Source organism: Lacerta agilis, chromosome 15, assembly GCF_009819535.1.
Source record: "Lacerta agilis isolate rLacAgi1 chromosome 15, rLacAgi1.pri, whole genome shotgun sequence".
Lineage (NCBI taxonomy): Eukaryota > Metazoa > Chordata > Lepidosauria > Squamata > Lacertidae > Lacerta > Lacerta agilis.
The window spans coordinates 90,799-109,445 of record NC_046326.1 but is presented as its reverse complement, the minus strand read 5'-3'; the positions used below and the strand labels follow the sequence as shown (position 1 = coordinate 109,445).

The following is an 18,647-nucleotide window of genomic DNA, read 5'->3' as shown; positions in this document are numbered from 1 at the left end:
CCTTAATTCTAGTGTAATCGTGTTATGGTCTGAAATGGATTTGGGTTCAGTCTGTTTTTTTAATTAGTGTCCTTAAACTACTCAATAGCCATGTTCCATCAATTTGACCTGCAGATTTTTAAGCTTCAGAATAGAATGTATACTGTCTCTCATTTGTATGTTCATCTCTCCAAGCATCTACTAAGTTCAGATCTTCAACCATTTTGGAAAAAAAAATGGGAGCTTTCCTTCCTTAGATGTTTTCTCTCTTTCTGTTCTATCAGGGTTCAACAAAGTGACCCCATTAAAATCTCCCTTAAGAATCATGTCCTCATTGTTATGTTCCAATAATCTTTCCTCTAGTTTTTTTTTTTAACATATTTTGATTTGTTTCCATTTGGAGAGTACACACCCACCAGTGTTAATTTTTCTTTGCCTCTTGTTAACTGCATGCCCAGCGATCGTCCTTCATCATCTTTAAATATTAATTTGGATTCTAATTTTAGGTTTATGTGTATAACTATTCCTCTCATATAAATCTGAAGCTATAAATTCTACCCCTAGTTTATTATTTACTAAAACTCTTGTGCTTCTTAGCTATGTGTTTCCTGAAGTCAGATAATGTCCCAGTTCTTTTTTAGGATATGTTTGGTTTTATTCCTGTTCTTTGTATTATTTCAGCCATTGATACTCCACGAGATAATGTTCAAATTCATCAAATAACAATTACAAATTGGATTCAGAAAAATATATAGAATAAATATAGATTGAATCTGGTGGGTTACGTCTTATTGTATCTCTTTGATAAGAATTTCTTTTACTCCCCTCCTGTGGCTTCTAACTCTTCTTCTCTCTCCTGCATGGATTCTCCTCCCAGTTCTCTCTTGTATTTTCTCCAGAACTTCCCGAAATCTTCTACAGATCTTGGGTTTTCCTTCTATTTTTAAAAGTGAAAGATATCCCCTCCAGGAATTCCCATTTGTATCTTATTGTGTTGGTTTTTAAAGCATCTGTTAATGTCTTGTAATTTTGTCTTTTTTAAAAAGGAGTCTTTTTGGTATTTCTTTATTTCATCTATTGTCCACTTCCTTTTCTGGAGTACTTTATCCTTCAGTATTCTTGAATTAAAGACCATATAGTCTCCTGGTCCTTTATTCGTCTTTGTTCTTTCAGATTTGATTCTAAAGATCTTACCTATGTCCATTATTAATCCTTCTTCTTGGACTCTGAGCCATCTGGCTAATTCTTTTGTCAGTTTGGTTTCAATGTCTTCGTTTCGCATCTCTGGGATCCTCTGAAAGCATAGAATAAGTGCCCTTTGGTGTATCTCGAGCATCACGATTTGATTTAACGTTTCCTCCTGTATTCTCTTTAATTCTATTATCTCATCATTTATAACATCTTGGCCTTTTTCAGCTCTTTACTCTCATTTTGAATTTGCTTGGTTATTTCCTTTGAGAGTTCCTCTTGTTTATTAGTTCTAGATTTTAAATCTTGGACCGTTTTCTCTATCTCCATAATTTTAATACAGTAGTCAGATCTTTTAGCTGTGCAGATAGGTCCATTATTAATTTTGAATTTTGCTCAATCTTGTTGTGCATGGAATCGAGTTTATCATTAATAGATTTATTCATTCCGATAATCAACTCTATTTTATCAGCATTTGTATCTAACTCCACCACTGATTGGCGTCTTGGAGCTCCTGAAGAGGCCATTGTAATTTCTGGAAAGTCATTTTAGTCGCTTCTCTATATACACATGAATGTAAGCTTTGTTCCAGTTCCTTTGATATTTTCGTACTTTAAATACCCTGAAGTCTGTATTGTTTCTATTCAGAGAGGTCTGGGAGGTGTTTGTTCAATTATTCCTCCCACTTTTGGCATTTATGCATTATTAAATACCCTAATTGATTACCAACTTCTTAAAATATTTGTCAATCAATATTTCCCCTTGCCCTCCCTACTTTCTCAGATCCTGAATCGAGATTTGTTACCCTTTGTCTTAAAACTTAGTTACTGTATATACTTGAGTATAAGCCTAGTTTTTCAGCACATTTTTTGTGCTGAAAAAGCTGCCCTCGGTTTATACTTGAGTGAGGTGGGTGGTGGGGGCGGCGAGAAAGAAGCCCTTTCTCTCTGCTCTCCCCAGTTAACCATTCCTTAAGAAGCGTACAAGAACGGCGGTTCTTTACTCTCCCCAGGCAGCTTGTTTCATTCCTGAACTGCTCGCATAAATGCAAACTTGGCAAAGGAGGAAGAGGAGGGAGCAGCCCAAAGGGCTGCTTTCGGGCTGCTCGTTCCTCCTCCTCCTCCACAGCGGCAAAGGTGAACCGGCTTATACTCGAGTCAATAAGTTTTCCCAGGTTTTTGTGGGAAAATTAGGTGCCTCGGTTTATATTCGGGTCGGCTTATACTCGGGTATATACGGTAATATGATTTGTCAATATACTTATTATAAATTCCTTAATCAACACACTTTACATAGTGATTAAATCAAATGATTATTGCTTTCATTTTATGAATCAATGGTCTTGTTAGATAGTAAAATTCATGTTAACCTGCTGTCTTAGGGGTAGTTTTTAAAAGTATGGAACGGATTAATCCACTTTGTATTACTTTCTATGGGAAAGTGTGCCTTGGTTTTGGAATGCTTTGGTTTTGGAACAGACTTCCGGGACAGATTAAGTTTGAGAACCAAGGTTCCACTGTATATTATTAATCATCATTACTCAATTTTAACTGTATTTATATGATAGTATTCATTCTAATTGTTTAGATACTGTTTTCTCAATTCACATGGTTTCATCAATTCAACAATGTTAAATGGCACACCTAAAACTCTGCCATACTTCACCAGTGTGGTGCCCTCCAGATGTTTTGGAGCGCAGTTCCTGTTGGCCTCAGCCAACATGGCTGTTTGATGCCAGGCTGAAGGGAGTTGTAGTCTGAAACATCTGGTGGGCACCACGTTGGTTAAGGCTGAACAAAGCAGTGACAGGCATTGCTTGGGGAACTGTTTCATAACAGCAGCAGCACTTCTAGGCAAAGCCCCACACCACTAGATCTTGCCTCTCAGGAAAGGTACAAAGCAGGGCCAGTCCACCCAAGAGGTAAGGTAAAGCGACTGCCTCAGGCAGCAGGATTCATAGGAGCAGCAGATCTGGCCTCCAAGGTACATATCACCCCCTGCTGTTGCTGTGGTGGCAGTGACAGCACTCCTTGGAGGCCAGACCTGCATTCTCCTTGGCAGCACCCGCCACCTCCACAGCAGCCTCTTGGTGAACAGGTCTCCTCCAACTCTTTTTTCCCATTGCACAGCTTTATTCTCCCCCAGTTCCTGATGTAGATGAAGTGAACTCAGACCTTCCTCCCTGACAGGCAGGAGATGCCAGTTTGTGGTTTGCCTTAGGGGCCCAAGTGTCTTGGGCCAGCCCTGGTACAGAAATTTCAAATACTGTGCAGGGAGTGGAGAGGCTTCTATGGGAGAAGATGGTTTTTCCAATCTCTTCTCCATCTTTCTGGGTTGTGTAAGGAAATGCAGATGCACCATTTATTTATTTTCGTCTCATTTTGCTGATTCTCCTTATTGTATTGCTCCATCATGTTTTCTCTCCTCTCTCCCTCCTGCTGCCCCTGGCATGTGAGTAGCTTGAGCAACCAAGAAGACACGATGTGACCAGACCTGGGCCAGGCTCCTGCTGTTTATATGACTTATAGCTGCCTAATAAATTACTGCTTGCTTATACAGTACAGGTGAAAAGTATTCTGTGTATGGTTCTCCAGGTCCTTCTTTGCATTTGTATACAGCCAGCAGGGGCTTCGTTATGGGTTGGCATCAGCAGGCACATGCTGCGGCCTACACCCCAATAGGGGCTTACTGCTTGTTCCAAGAGCCTCTTTCCCTTCTTCCTTGCTTTTGCTGCCTCTTCACCTGCCATCTCCAAGCAACGAAAACCAGCAGTGAGCTAATCTCTCACTTAATCTTTCAATATTAAGAAACGAAGCTCTTTCTAACCATGCAGATTACAGTGACAAGGGAAAGGTTTGCTTTGCTGCAAGTACTGCCAATTACCCATCAAAGCTCTACCTAAAAGCAAAGTGTGTATTCTTAGGCACACATCCAAGCATTCTTCACAGCTAAAGTTGCACGCCCCCCAAGCTCTTAGGCTTACCAGCTGTGTCGAAAGCAAAAATGAAACCATTACTTTGTCCCCTTCTTCCAGCTTTACATGGATTTTTGTTTGTGAATGAAATTTTGTTGCCTTGCACACTACTGCTATGATAGGTGATTGGGGGGGGGGGGGAAGCAGGATGGCAGCGCAAATCTTATGTCCCATCCAACCTAAATTACTGAGGGCAGCTCTTTTCTGGTACCTGTCCTGGTAATTTGGGTTCAAGGACACAATGAAGCCTGATGCACACACATACACACACACACACACACACACAAAGGATGGCAAAGCAGGGCTGGTGTGGGGTGTAGCCTGGAAAGACTCTCAGATCTAGAAGGCTGCATGTGACCTGAGCCTGAGGTTCCCTATTCTGGGTTCCCTCTATTCAGGCCTCCCATTACCCACAGCCAGCAGCCTGATGTCTGTGGAAACTACAAGTCAAACGGCTGCGCTGGCAGGGTCCCCCTCTTGGCCTTGCTGATGGGGTCCAAAGGAAAGCACCAGCTTAGCTGCAGGAGTTGCTGGACAGAAGTGTACAAGGTGCCATCCATCCAACTGTTTTAGAGACCCCACTCTGGATTTGTGTAGGGTTTCTTCTGAGCATTCTCTTCCCCGATGATGACTTGCAAGGCAGCAGAGATTTCAGATCAGTTTTCCTTCTCCTACATACCCTCCTAGGTTGCTGAGCTCCACCTGCCCCTCATTTCCCATGCTCATACATACATACAATCAGAATTACAGAGTTGAAAGGGACCGCAATGCTCTTCTAGTCCATCCCCTGCAATAGGCCTTCAGGAATCTTGCCCAATGTGGGGCTTCAACCCACGACCCTGAGATTAAGAGCCTCATGCTCTACCAACTGGGAGCCTGCACCAAGCTCATATATTAGAAATATTTGCTTTTTGAAACTTATTTATAGACATTTCGATGAATGCAAACGCCGGCTCAGGATGAGCGGTTTTTGCCCAATCCGCAAATGCAACAGGAGGGGGGGGGCACGTTTGCGAGAACCGAGCCCCTTTTGCGCGCGCGCCCCATTCGCCTGGCTTTCCAGGTCTGCCTGCAGCTCTGCCTCTCCTCTACCAGCCCCAGCACTTTGCTGCTCCTCTGCCAAAGGAGCCTGCAATGTGGCCCCTCGCCGCTTCTCTCCGCCAAAAGGTCTCCGCCCCGCCCGGCAGCCATTCGCCCGCGGCGCCGCCACCGCGCCGTTCTCCCGGGCCCCGCCTCCTCCTCGCCTTCGAGTTCCTCGGCGCCCGTTACTGGTCGCCGGCGGCTGCGGGTCGAGCGAGGGGCGCGATGGCGCTGCTTGGCCTGCTGCTGGCGCTGCGCGGCGTGTGCCTGGTTTCTGCGCTGGGTGAGCCTGCTGCGCGTCCGAAGGGGTCCCAGGGCCCCCGCTCCTCCCCTGGCCTTTCTTCCTGGCTCTTCGGAAGGGAAGGAACGGCGTCATTTTCATCTGTATCCAGGCGCCTCCCGTGCGCATTGTTCGTCCTGCGGAGCAGCGGCGCAGCGTATGGCCGCGCTGCCCGAGAGGGCCGGGAAGCGCTGCGGTGGCCGAGCGGGGTGGGCGGCCGCGTTGCTGCCTCTTCTCCTGCTCTGCTCCCCGGGTCAGGCCTGACCCGGCGGCGGAGCTACGGCCACGCACGAGCGCAGCAGCTAGGCTCCGAGGAAGAAGCTGCTCTGGGGGCGCCTCTTTGCTGCAGAATGAGGGTGAGGGGCACGAAGGCCGCCTTCCTTGGCCCCTAAACTCCTGCCCTTGAAAAAGCCACAGCTACAATGCAAATGTGTAGTTACATACATACGTACGTACAAGCGTACAAATCTGCTACCTTAGCTGTCATGGCTCCATGCCATATATGCTGAAAAACGGTAATTGTTTGAGAGGGCTGAAAATTCTTGCAAAATGATTTTCCTGTAGTGCACACCCAGAGCTTATCTAAGTGCAGTATATTCACGGATAAATGGCTATAGAAGGGTCTCTCCTGTCTAGGGTCTCAGCGAACATTCCTCCAAGTGACTGTTCCTCAGAGGATCCCATCTTACATCACTGGAAATACGGTATTGTGTTTGATTATCAAAAGTGTTCTACCTGACCTTTCATTCCAGACTGCCCTGTCAAGGCTGTTTACTTTTAGGGTTGCCATATTTCAAAAAGTAAAAACAAGGACATCCCGAAAGTTGTTGACCCCAAAATTGTTGACCACGATTTTTTATTTGACTTGCCTAAGATCCAGGACAAAGCGCCGCCTTTTGGAAATTCCCCCTGGATGTCAATTTCGCCTTTAAAAATCTTGGTAATGTCTGGGAAAATCTGGATGTATGGCAGCCCTAAATTAAAAGATTTTTTAATGCTAAATTTTAAAACCAACAATGTTAATTTGAGCAGCAGCAGACATATCTGGTTTGCACGAGGCAGTTAGTGAAGCTATGGCTTACTGAGACTGCACAAGTTACAGGTAGGTAGCCGTGTTGGTCTGCCATAGTCAAAACAATATAAAAAATAAAAAAATTCTTCCAGTAGCACCTTAGAGACCAACTAAGTTTGTTCTTGGTATGCACACTTCTTCAGATACTTCTTCAGATACCGTGTGCATGCACACGAAAGCTCATACCAAGAACAAACTTAGTTGGTCTCTAAGGTGCTACTGGAAGAATTTTTTAATTTTTAATTTTTTATATTGTTTTGAGACTGCACAAACATGTAGAGTTCCTGGAGAACTTTGCCCCATCCTGGCCCTTTTTACTGCCACATTGTGCAGAACTAAACCAACTCCCACATCATCCCATAAAGATAAATGCTTATGTTTGGGGAAGTGGGGGAGGACAAGAAAAAAGTTCCCCCATTAATGTGAACAAGGTTCCTCTTGTAGGTAGCCTATAGACAGGAACAGGAGCACTCCTCTTAGGAGGTGGACATATGCTGCAACATTTTGCTGTGAATCCCATTTGTAGCATTGTGAAACGCTGCATGGGAACCACTGTTCTAATCCCACTTCCAGCTAAAGCCTTTGTTGTTGTTGTTGTTGTTGTTCATTTAAATTTATGTACTGACCTTTATGATTGAAATGACCCTGGCTTGCAGTGGCAACAAGCCATTTATTAAAATCTGTTATTCATCTGTACCACTTTTTATTACCGGTAAATGGGAGGTGGGGAGTGTGCACAAATTGTTTGCATGGGCTGGAATTTACTGTGTAAACAAAATAAAAACTATAGCATGATTAACCCTTTGGCTATTGCAGGAAAGGATGACCTTTGATATTGATATCAATGGAAAGCCATATATCATTCATCTGAAGCAACAGTGAGTAGAATAAATAACTGGGATTTGCCCCCCATTCTACAAGACATTGCAGTCTTGTTTAATAAATCCTGGTAGTGGCTAGAAACCTTTTCTGGAAAGCTTTTCTGAGGAAGAGAGGGGACACAGCACTCAGCTCTCCTCTGTAAAGAAAACAAGCTTACTTTCAGAAGCAAATCTTAATAGCTTCCTAGGATGCCAATTTGAATAAAATATGGGAGGGGGGAGGTAAGCCCCACCCTGAATAATAGATCACATGATGCAGCACACACAGACCATTTGAATGACCATGCCTATCAACTTGTGGGACCTTGGCCCCAGGAGTTGGTTCCTATGTAGCCTCCTGGGAAAACCTTCTTGCATTTAAAATGTGCCCACAAAGGTACCTCTGCCAGCCAGTACATGGAACAGCTGAGAAGGTAAAATGTTGTAACAGAAGTGGAGGGGCACCCCTCATTCCCTAGGGGGCAGCTTTTCTGGAGCTGCATGCCAGGGGGGTGGGGGTGGCGGGGCCAGTGGCAAATAGTGGTTGCACCCTTTTGTGGCAGACATGCCAGCCATGCAAAATTCAAAGGTTCATACACCCGTCCCTTTCCCCCACCTTCATCCAGGCAAGCAAGAGCTGTGATAACAGTTCCATAACATATTCCAGCCATGCAGAAGCACTTTGGGAGGCTAAGATGCTTTTTCTTAAATGTTGCCAAGAGCCACCCCAAAAGGCCTTGCGGGCTCCATGCGTACATCATGGAACTCCTTGCACTGTTGGATACTGCTCCAAGTCACTGTCACATGTCAGGACATGACAGCACACACTGTTGTAACTTTCTGGACCATTTCTCACTTCTTCCCTCTTTTCCGTGCCACCTTTGTGTATTTTTTATGCTTTGTTTGTAGATCCTTTTTAACCAATGATTTCAGAGTTTATACGTATAGCCATGGAGGGTCAGCAGTGTCTTTTGTTCCTCCCATTCAGGTAAGATTCTCTCAGGTGCAGGAAACAGGTTTCAATTTGAGTGGCTGTCATTCGAGCTTCATTAGACCTGCCAACTAATTTTTAAAAATAGATTAACTATAGTAGTTTTAACTGATTAGTTAAAATACAGGTGAAACTTGAAAAATTAGAGTATCGTGGAAAAGTTCATTTATTTCAGTAATTTAGCTTAAAAGGTGGAACTAATATATGAGATAGGGACCCAGGTGGCGCTGTGGGTTAAACCACAGAGTCTAGGGCTTGCTGATCAGAAGGTCGGTGGTTCGAATCCCTGCCACGGGGTGAGCTCCCGTTGCTTGGTCCCAGCTCCTGCCCACCTAGCAGTTCGAAAGCATGTCAAAGTGCAAGTAGATAAATAGGGACCGCTCCATCGGGAAGGTAAACGGCGTTTCCGTGCGCTGCTCTGGTTCGCCAGAAAGCGGCTTTATCATGCTGGCCACATGACCCGGAAGCTGTCTGCGGACAAACGCTGGCTCCCTCGGCCTATAGAGCGAGATGAGCGCCGCAACCCCAGAGTCGGACACGACTGGACCTGATGGTCAGGGTTCCCTTTTAATATATGAGATATACTCATGACATGCAAAGCGAGATATGTCAAGCCTTTATTTGTTATAACTGATGATTATGGCATACAGCTGATGAAAACCCCAAATTCACAATCTCAGAAAATTAGAATATTGTAAAAATTCACAATCTCAGAAAATTAGAACATGGTGAAAAGGTGCAGTACTCAATCCATAACATCTGCAAAGGGTTCCTGAGCCTTTAAATGGTCTCTCAGTCTGGTTCAGTAGGAATCACAATCATGGGAAAGGCTGCTGACCTGACAGTTGTGCATAAAACCATCTTTGAGACCCTCCATAAGGAGGGAAAGCCTCAAAAGGCAATTGCAGAAGAAGTTGGATGTTCCCAAAGTGCTGTATCAAAGCACATTAATGGAAATTTATGCAAAGGGGAAAGTGTGGAAGAAAAAGGTGTACAAGCATCAGGGATGACTGCAGCCTGGAGAGGATTGTCAGGAAAAGACCATTCAGATGTGTTGGGGACTTTCACAAGGAGTGGACTGAGGCTGGAGTTAGTGTATCAAGAGCCACCACACAGTGACGGATCCTGGAGATGGGCTTCAAATGTCATATTCCTCTTGTCAAGCCACTCCTGATCAAGAAACAATGTCAGATGCGTCTTACCTGGGCTAAAGAAAAAAAACTGGTCTGTTGCTCAGTGGTCCCAAGTCCTCTTCTCTGATGAGAGCGATTTTTGCATCTCATTTGGAAACCAAGGACCCAGAGTCTGGAGGAAGAATGGGGAAGCACACAATGCCAGATGCTTGAAGTCCAGTGTGAAGTTTCCACAGTCAGTGTTGATTTGGGGAGCCATGTCATCTGCTGGTGTTGGTCCACCATGCTTCATTAAGTCCAGGGTCAACGCAGCCGTCTACCAGGAGATTTTGGAGCACTTCATGCCCCCTTCTGCAGATAAGCTTTATGGGGGTGCTGACTTCATTTTCAAGCAGGACTTGGCACCTGTCCACACTGCCCAAAGTACCAAAACCTGGTTCAATGCCCATGGGATTACTGTGCTTGATTGGCCAGCAAACTCGCCTGACCTGAACCCCATAGAGAATCTATGGGGCATTGTCAAGAGAAAGATGAGAGATATGAGACCGAGCAATGCAGAAGAGTTGAAGGCCACTATTGAAGCATCCTGGTCTTCCATAACACCTCAGCAGTGCCACAGGCCGATAGCATCCATGCCATGCTGCACTGAGGCAGTAATTGATGCAGAAGGGGCCCAAACCAAGTACTGAGTACATAAGCATGCTTCTACTTTTCAAAGGTCCAATATTGTTCTATTTGCAATCCTTGTTTTGTTGATTTCGTTTAATATTCTAATTTTCTGAGATTGTGAATTTGGGGTTTTCATCAGCTGTACACCATAATCATCACAATTATAATGAATAAAGGCTTGACATCTCTCGCTTTGCATGTCATGAGTCTATCTCATATATTAGTTTCATCTTTTAAGTTGAATTACTGAAATAAACAAACTTTTCCACGATATTCTAATTTTTTTGAGTTTCACCTGTATATATGTTGATAATAATTAAGAAGGTAGGGAATTTTCAAAGCACACATCCTTTCAAACAAAAACAGACATCCTTACACAGAGTGTGCCACACAGTAGCGTAGCTAGGGGTGGGGAGGATCACGGCAGTTGCTGATCATTTTAGGTGCTGCAGGGTGGCACCTGAAATCAGTGGCCGGTTGCCCTAAAAAATGCTCAACAACTTTGGTCTGCTCCTGCACTGGTGGGGGTTGTTAGGCTGCTGGTGCCACAGGTGCATTTTGTTTCACCACCACCAGCAGCAGCAGCAGAGGACTGGCCCAGCGCACAAATTCATATGCAGGTTCCAATGCACCCATGGTTAGGCAATATGCAGCGGAGAAGCGATGGATCACTGCATGTGTGTCTAGTTTGGGGGTACTAGCCGCAAATGCCCTGCTTCCACTCTCCTTTTGACATGACTCCTTCCTTTCTGAGGTTTTGTCTTCTATCCTCGCATGAGGATAGGGCCCCTGCTGCAGACAGGGAAACATGCAGCTTATTGCATTACTTTGCTGGGTTATAAAAAGGTCTGAAGGAGATGGGGTACTAGAATAGCCTTGTTATGAGTACCAAAGACTCGAGGAAAAATCTGCAAGTTCAAGTGCAAACTGAGCTCTAGCCAAGACCCACAGAAGGGTGTGAACCACAATTGGTTCTTGTCACAATTTTGCTTGTAGAAAACTAAGGTGCTTATAGTTTTAAATTCCACAAATATACCAAATAATAGAACGGTATATTCTTCCTATAAATAACACATGTTGAAGCAGTAAAAATAAATTTAGGTGTGTTAAAAAATAAACATTGCATATATTTCAGTTGTAGTTCATAGTTCATTTACCCCTTCCTCTGGAAATACCCCCCTCCACACACACACACACACATTTCTGGAAATTTTATATCTCTGACACTTCACCCTTTCTCACCCACTGCTTCTGCATTCTACTTTCCCCACACACTTTCCCCACTTGATGGAGTAGACACATATCCAGAAACCTTAGCTAGTGGGGAATCAGTGCTTTGTGGATATACGGCACCGGGATGCTCAACCTGAGGGTTTTTGGAAACAAGCCTAGATACCCCCACTCTCTGTGCTGCTGGAGCAGCTTTCAATGGACTGTCCACGTGAGCATCAACCCTGATTGTGACCAGAAGGGAAACTGCAGTTGGTCAGCCCAAGAGGAAAGGTGAGTAACTGCATAGTTTGGTTTTAGGTAACAACCCCAAATTTAGCCTGTTAGCATCTTATTTAAATTGTGTGCTCTAGGGTTGGATTTCATATAGCAGTGTATGTATTTCACTTTGAAGTTGCCCCCTGGTAGTAGGTAAATTATTCTGATTACTCTTTCTAGCGCAATTGCTACTATCAAGGCTACATTGAAGGCTATACTGATTCCCTTGTGATGCTCAGCACCTGCCTTGGGCTTAGGTGAGACCTATGTGTTATTCTTGAAGAGAACCCTTTGTTCCTCAGTCCCAGGTTGAGCTGCCTGCAGAGCACGCCAGGGCTTTGAGCAAGGATAACCCCACTGAAATTGGACATCCTGCTTAATAAGCCAGCTAGGCAATGGCATGGATGAATCGGCCTCTTTACAAACACACACATGGTAAAAGTCAAGGTATAAATTGAACTGCCTTTTATAACTGACATATAACTGACATATGTCAACATTTTCTACTCACCAGTTACATGTAGTCTCAAGTATACATTTCCTAAATAGCTCCTGTGAACACACAATTAGGATCTGTTCATTTTATATGTATTCCCATAACATGCACACCTGATAGAACAGAATAGTCGGGTGTTCTAGTGAGTAAAGGTAAAGGGACCCCTGAATGACTGGGGTTGCTGCGCTCATCTCACGTTACTGGCCAAGGGAGCTGGCGTTTTGTTCGCAGACAGCTTCCGGGTCATGTGGCCAGCATGACTAAGCTGCTTTACCTTCCCGCTGAAGCGGTCCCTATTTATCTACTTGCACTTTGACGTGCTTTCGAACTGCTAGGTTGGCAGGAGCAGGGACCAAATAACAGAAGCTCACCCCATTGTGGGGATTTGAACTGCTGACCTTCTGATCGGCAAGCCCTAGGCTCTGTGGTTTTTGTTCAGTACTCGGGGAAAAGGCTGTCTTTTCAGTTTTCTTTCAAATGGGATGATTTCCATCCCATGTCAGCTTCTCCTATATTAGGAATGGGCAAACCCCTGGACTGTGGGCCAGATTTGGCCCACCAAGTCTCGCTGTTTGGCCTAAAGGCCTTACCCCATGAACCATGCCTACGTGCTCCATGCTGATGCTATATGTGGTAGGTCATATGTAGAAACACAGTTGGATTGGCTGCTCACACAGCCAGTCCCTGCAGAAAGTAGGATTGAACTCCCTGCTGCCCAGCTGAAGCATTGCATTGGACTGAAATAGGAATTTAGCTTTTGGCTACCAAGTCATGGTTTGCACCATCAACATTTTTTTGGGGTGGGGGGCTTCTTTTCTACTTTATCTCCTCCTACCAGTGGGCTGTTGCAGTTTGAGAACAGCAGCTACGGAATTGAGCCAGTTGAATCTGCTTCTGGATTTCAGCATCTTGTTTATCAGATTGAATATGAAGATGCAGAGCGTCCACTTTCTGAACAGAATTATTCCATTAGATGGAGTTCAGGAATAACGCCAAGGGTAGAATCAGGAATACCAGTGAGTGCTTTTTTTTTTCTTTAAAGAAAATTGTGTGTATAGATCCAAAACAAAATAGTAATATGTGCACCTATGCATACATGCTCCCTCCCTCCCCCCTCCCCTAAGCAGTAGGAGTTCCTGAGGGAAGCCTTTTCAAGGCCAGCTTTCTTTTGATGAGAACAGCCCCTGCCCCAAGACTTCAGTGCTTGTAAACATTTGTCTATATACATGTGCATGCAGAACAGGTGAGCCCACAGTCAACAGAGAAAGCAATATGGGCCTTAAGTAGCACCAGTCCCCTGAAAGCAACCGCAGGTCCCACAAGTCTGCTGCTTGATGTCCAGGTGCAAAACCTTGCTGCCACCCCCAACAATAGAGCTGTTCCTTTTCTGACCTCCTAGAAAGCATATACTCTCTGGCAGAACACTACTGCTCAGAGCCAGGACACTGACAGCTATGGTGCCCTGCTGGCTCTGAGCATCAACTTCATAGCTGAGCGTCTCCAGCAAGCCGTGTGTGATGCTCACCTCTGCAGCCTAATTCTGTGCATGTTTCATCAGAAGTAGGTGCCACTGTTTTGACTGAGGTTAGTGTGCACAGGATTGCAGCCTTAAAGGGAGACTCCAAAATTAAGAAATAAAAAGGTGAAAATGCTGTCCACATCTAAGGAAGCCAGCAGAGTCCAGTGAAAAACAGCTCTAAAGGGCCTTGCTGAAGCAACAGATGTTGTCTCTGCAGAGAGGTGGAGCCAACTAAAAACTTACGAAAGCTGGCCCAAGTGCGGTAGGCTCTGCCTCGCTGGAGGAGCTGGTTGCCTGGCTGCTTAATGGGCCCTTGGCTCTTTCCCAGTCCTGTAGCCCTTTTGAATGAACATGTTGAGGATAGAGAATCAGGGTATTGGTCTTCCTAGCTAAGCCATGAGAAACCTGTGCTCCTCCACCAAATGTTGGACTACAGTTCCTACTGGCCCCAGCCAGTATGACCAATGCCTAGGAACCCATCCCCCATCTCTCCAGGCCTTGATGCAACCCCAATCCGCCAGATACTTAGCCTACATTTTGAATTCAGATTCAACAGCATTTAGAGTTCTACCTGTGACTTTTTCATGATGTTAGTATGAGTGCAGTAATGGTATGTTCTTTCTTGATTTACAATAGGTTAACTTCAGCACTACGAGATATGTGGAAATGCACATAGTTGTGGCCAAGGGATTGGTAGGTTTATTTGAAGGACTCCCTGTTGGTCCCCCCCACCACACCCACTATGTTCACAGCACTTCAAGCTTCCATTACAAGGTTCTTCATATACAAACATAAGAGGAGAAGACTCATTGGGTCCAGCATCCCATTCTCATGGTGGCCAACCAGATGCCCATGAGAAGCCTTCAAGCAGGATTTGAGTGTGACAGAACGTGGGCAATTCCCATCCTCCTACGTCTGGCAGTGGAGGGGAAACATCCTAAGTTCTAGGATAATGAGAGTAGGATAAAAAGATCTCTGCCCACTTTCTACACACACACACACACACATATATATATATCCCACCCATCTGGCTGGGTTTCCCCAGCTACTCTGGGCAGCTTCCAACAAAGATTAAAATAAAATAATTCATCAAATATTAAAAAGTTCCCTAAACAGGACTGCCTTCAGATATCTTCTAAATGTCAGGTAATTGTTTATCTCTTTGACATCTGATGGGAGGGTGTTCCACAGGGCGGGTGCCACTGCCGAGAAGGCCCTCTGCCTGGTTCCCTGTAACTTCGTTTCTTGCAATGAGGGAACTGCCAGAAGGCCCTCGGTGCTGGACCTCAGTGTCCAGACAGAACAATGGGGATGGAGATGCTCCTTCAGGTATACTGGGCTGAGGCCGTTTAGGGCTTTAAAGGTCAGCACCAACACTTTGAATTGTGCTCGGAAACATAAAAGGTAAAGGGACCCCTGACCATTAGGTGCAGTCGTGTCCAACTCTGGGGTTGTGGTGCTCATCTCGCTTTACTGGCCGAGGGAGCCGGCGTACAGCTTCCGGGTCATGTGGCCAGCATGACAAAGCCGCTTCTGGAGAACCAGAGCAGTGCACGGAAATGCTGTTTACCTTCCCGCCACAGCGGTACCTATTTATCTACTTGCACTTTGACGTGCTTTCGAACTGCTAGGTGGGCAGGAGCTGGGACCGAGCAACGAGAGCTCACCCCGTCATGGGGATTCAAACTGCCGACCTTCTGATCAGCAAGCCCAAGGCTGTGTGGTTTAACCCACAGCGCCACCCGCGTCCCTTTTGCTCGGAAACATACTGGGAGCCAATGTAGGTCTTTCAGGACTGGTGTTATGGGTTCTCGGCAGCCACTCCCAGTCACCAGTCTAGTTGCCGCATTATGGATTAGTTGTGGTTTCCAGGTCACCTTCAAAGGTAGAGCGCATTGCAGTAGTCCAAGCGGGAGATAACCAGAGCATGAACCACTCTGGCAAGACAGTCCACGGGCAGGTAGGGTCTCAGCTTGCGTACCAGATGGAGCTGGTAGACAGCTGCCCTGGACACAGAATTTACCTGTGCCTCCATGGACAGTTGTGAGTCCAAAATGACTCCCAGGCTGCGCACCTGGTCCTTCAGAAGCACAGTCACCCCATTCAGGACCAGGGAGTCCTCCACACCTGCCTCCCCTGTCCCCCTTCTGTCTTGTCAGGATTCATTCTCAATCTGTTGGCCACCATCCCTCCTCCAACCGCCTCCAGACACTCACACAGGACCTTCACTGGTTCCGATTTAAAAGAGAGATAGAGCTGGGTATCATCCGCATACTGATGAACACCCAGCCCAAACCCCCTGATGATCTCTACCAGTGGCTTCATGTAGATATTAAAAAGCATGGGGGAGAGGACAGAACCCTGAGGCACCCCACAAGTGAGAGCCCAGGGGTCTGAACACTCATCCCCCAACACCGCTATCTGAACATGGCCCAGGAGGAAGGAGTGGAACCACTGTATAACAGTGCCCCCTGCTCCCAGCCCCTCTAGACAGTCCAGAAGGATGTTATGATCAATGGTATCAAAGGCCACTGAGAGATCCAGCAGAACTAGGAAACAGCTTTCACCTTTGTCCCTAGCCTGCTGGAGATCATCAACCAGTGCGACCAAGGCAGTTTCAGTCCCATGATGAGGCCTGAATCCTGACTGGAAGGGATCCAAATGGTCCGCATCCTCCAAGCATGCCTGGAGTTGTTCAACAACCACCCACTCAATCACCATTCCAAGAATGGAAGATTTGAGACTGGGCCAGAGATGAAGATTCCTCTACCTCCCAAGCTAGTCTGTCACACTTTCAAACAGCTCTTGCTTGCCCTGATTTAGATGTGGCAGCCCCCATGGGAGCCTCTCCCCACCAATAGCCATCCTGAGCCTGATGGCCACAGCACATTGAAATGTGTATCCTGGCCCAGAAAATGTGGTGGCTTCTGGCATAGAGCATCTTCAGTGAGCCTGATGCAATGTGTGAAGTGGCTGGCTAATGAGAATCTTATTCTTTCCCAGTATGACTATATGGGCTCAGATGAAGATGTTGTGATGAAGAAAATCACTCAGCTCATCAGCTTTATCAACACGGTAAGTCAATGGCAACAAACAACCTGAGTCAAAGTTGTGCTGGGCACAACAGCCCAGATCCATTTAAATATATTTATAAATAGTCCAGAATCTGGTAGCACAGTTGCTGCTACATCTGGAATGGTTTGGTCTTTTAAGGGAAAATAAGATCAAGGGAAGAAGGTTACTCAAAATTAAGATAATGAAATGTGGAGTCCTTGGTTTTGTAGGTCTAAAAACAATGGATGCTGTGGAGGAAAAATAGTATTATCTAACATGGCAGATTGAATATTATGTTAAGCAGAAGATTATTCTATTTGTTTACTATCTTTTGCTTTAAAGAAATGCCCTGCAAATCCTGAAATACTGTTCAAAGGTAGAGGGTCTGTGTGCCAGTATATAGTTATACTTTAATCAATCTTATTTTTGTAATATAGTTTGGTATGGATATTTTTTAAAAATATTACAAAATAAAATAAAACTGAGAAAAGTCAGTTTTTAAAAATGTCACCCCTCATATGAATGAATGAATGAACCCATCCCAGATTCATGATATCTCCTGGCTCTGCCCCCAAAAGCTTATCCAACCCCCACAGCCCCCTCAACAAAAACACACTATGTTCTGTATAACTGTGTGGATGTCACTCAAAAAAAGCAGCATATAAATAATTCCATAGGGAATTGGGGTTTAGGGAAGTTTAGGGAAGCTTTTAATGTTTAATGTTTTTAAATGTATTGTATTTTAATATGTTCTTGAAGCCACTGGCATGAGTTTGGCCAAACTGCGGGAGGCAGTGGAGGATAGGGGTGCCTGGCGTGCTCTGGTCCATGGGGTCACGAAGTGTTGGACACAACTGAACGACTGAACAACAACAACAATTTTAATATTTTGTTGGAAGCCGCCCAGAGTGGCTGGGGAAACCCAGCCGGATGGGCAGGGTATAAATATATTATTATTATTATTATTATTATTATTATTATTATTATTATTATTATTATTATTATAGAATAATTCCTCCAGCTGGGGACTGAACTCTGAACATGTAAAGCCTGTGGCCTCTATTGAACTTAACCATATTGCTCCTATTTTCAGATGTTTTACAAACTCAACATGAAGATTATACTGTCCTCTATGGAGTTTTGGAAAGACAAGGATAAGATCTCCACCACAGGGACCGCCAATGAGTTACTGGAAAAGTTTGTGGACTGGAAACTGGTCCACCTTGCTCTACGACCCCACGATGTGGCATTCTTGTTTGTGTAAGGAGTGTGTTCCCCCCATTATTAAAGAATGCCTGTATTAAAGCCTTTTGTATTGCCTGAGTGGACAACATGGCCAAAGTGCTGGGCAGGCAGGAGAGAGGGAGAGGGCTGTGAAGAGCAGTCCGAACAGTTGGGGGCTCCGTACATGTGAGGGAGGGACATGGTTGGCAGCAAAGAGGCATGTGAGGGAAGCAAGTATCCAAGGACTTCTGGGAAGCAGTCTTATATGGACTTGCACTGGTCCATGTAGATCTGTGTTGTCTATATTGATGGGCAGCGTCTCTCCAGGACCTGAGGCAAAGAAGGGCTTTCTTTCCCATCACCTCCTTGCTATCTGGAGATGCTTCCAGTGATTGAACTTTGATGCTCTGCCACTGAGCTGTGGTCCTTGAGCTCTGGATGCAGGTAAGAAGCCAAGTCCTCTGAGCCCGGTATTGTACACCCCTGGTTGCCGGTGCCTCTCTGGGAATCTCTGAAGAAGGATCCTGAGTGGTACATGTAAATGGAGATGTTGGGACCTTCTGTGTGCAAAGCACATACCCTCCTGCTGATGTAGGGCTCTGTGAGCTGCAAAGGGGCCACTGCTCAGCTGCAGCAGATA

General features: G+C 45.3%; 2 protein-coding genes across 9 annotated transcripts in view; both read left to right on the top strand.

Annotated features, from left to right (window-relative positions):
* LOC117059649 (disintegrin and metalloproteinase domain-containing protein 32-like) overlaps nt 1-3,728 on the top strand; it is an 85,638-nt gene extending 81,910 nt beyond the window's left edge. For both annotated transcript variants that reach the window (XM_033171317.1, XM_033171316.1), the window contains exon 18: nt 3,627-3,728. In XM_033171317.1, coding sequence (XP_033027208.1) covers nt 3,627-3,654 — 28 coding nt within the window. In that variant the 3' untranslated portion in view covers nt 3,655-3,728. The remainder of the gene's footprint in view (nt 1-3,626) is intronic.
* A 1,012-nt stretch (nt 3,729-4,740) lies between these two features.
* The window catches only part of LOC117060012 (disintegrin and metalloproteinase domain-containing protein 2-like), a 70,787-nt gene continuing 56,880 nt past the window's right edge, over nt 4,741-18,647 (top strand). Inside the window, exons 1-9 of one of the 7 annotated variants that reach the window (XM_033172044.1) lie at nt 4,741-4,796; nt 6,138-6,205; nt 7,390-7,451; nt 8,343-8,421; nt 11,895-11,971; nt 13,049-13,226; nt 14,366-14,422; nt 16,733-16,804; nt 17,877-18,043. In XM_033172044.1, coding sequence (XP_033027935.1) covers nt 4,766-4,796; nt 6,138-6,205; nt 7,390-7,451; nt 8,343-8,421; nt 11,895-11,971; nt 13,049-13,226; nt 14,366-14,422; nt 16,733-16,804; nt 17,877-18,043 — 791 coding nt within the window. In that variant the 5' untranslated portion in view covers nt 4,741-4,765. Of the gene's footprint in view, nt 4,797-5,388; nt 5,505-5,967; nt 6,017-6,137; nt 6,206-7,389; nt 7,452-8,342; nt 8,422-11,649; nt 11,730-11,894; nt 11,972-13,048; nt 13,227-14,365; nt 14,423-16,732; nt 16,805-17,876; nt 18,044-18,647 lie in introns of those variants that run through there. The other 6 variants (XM_033172043.1, XM_033172045.1, XM_033172046.1 and 3 more) reach the window with 6 other exon arrangements.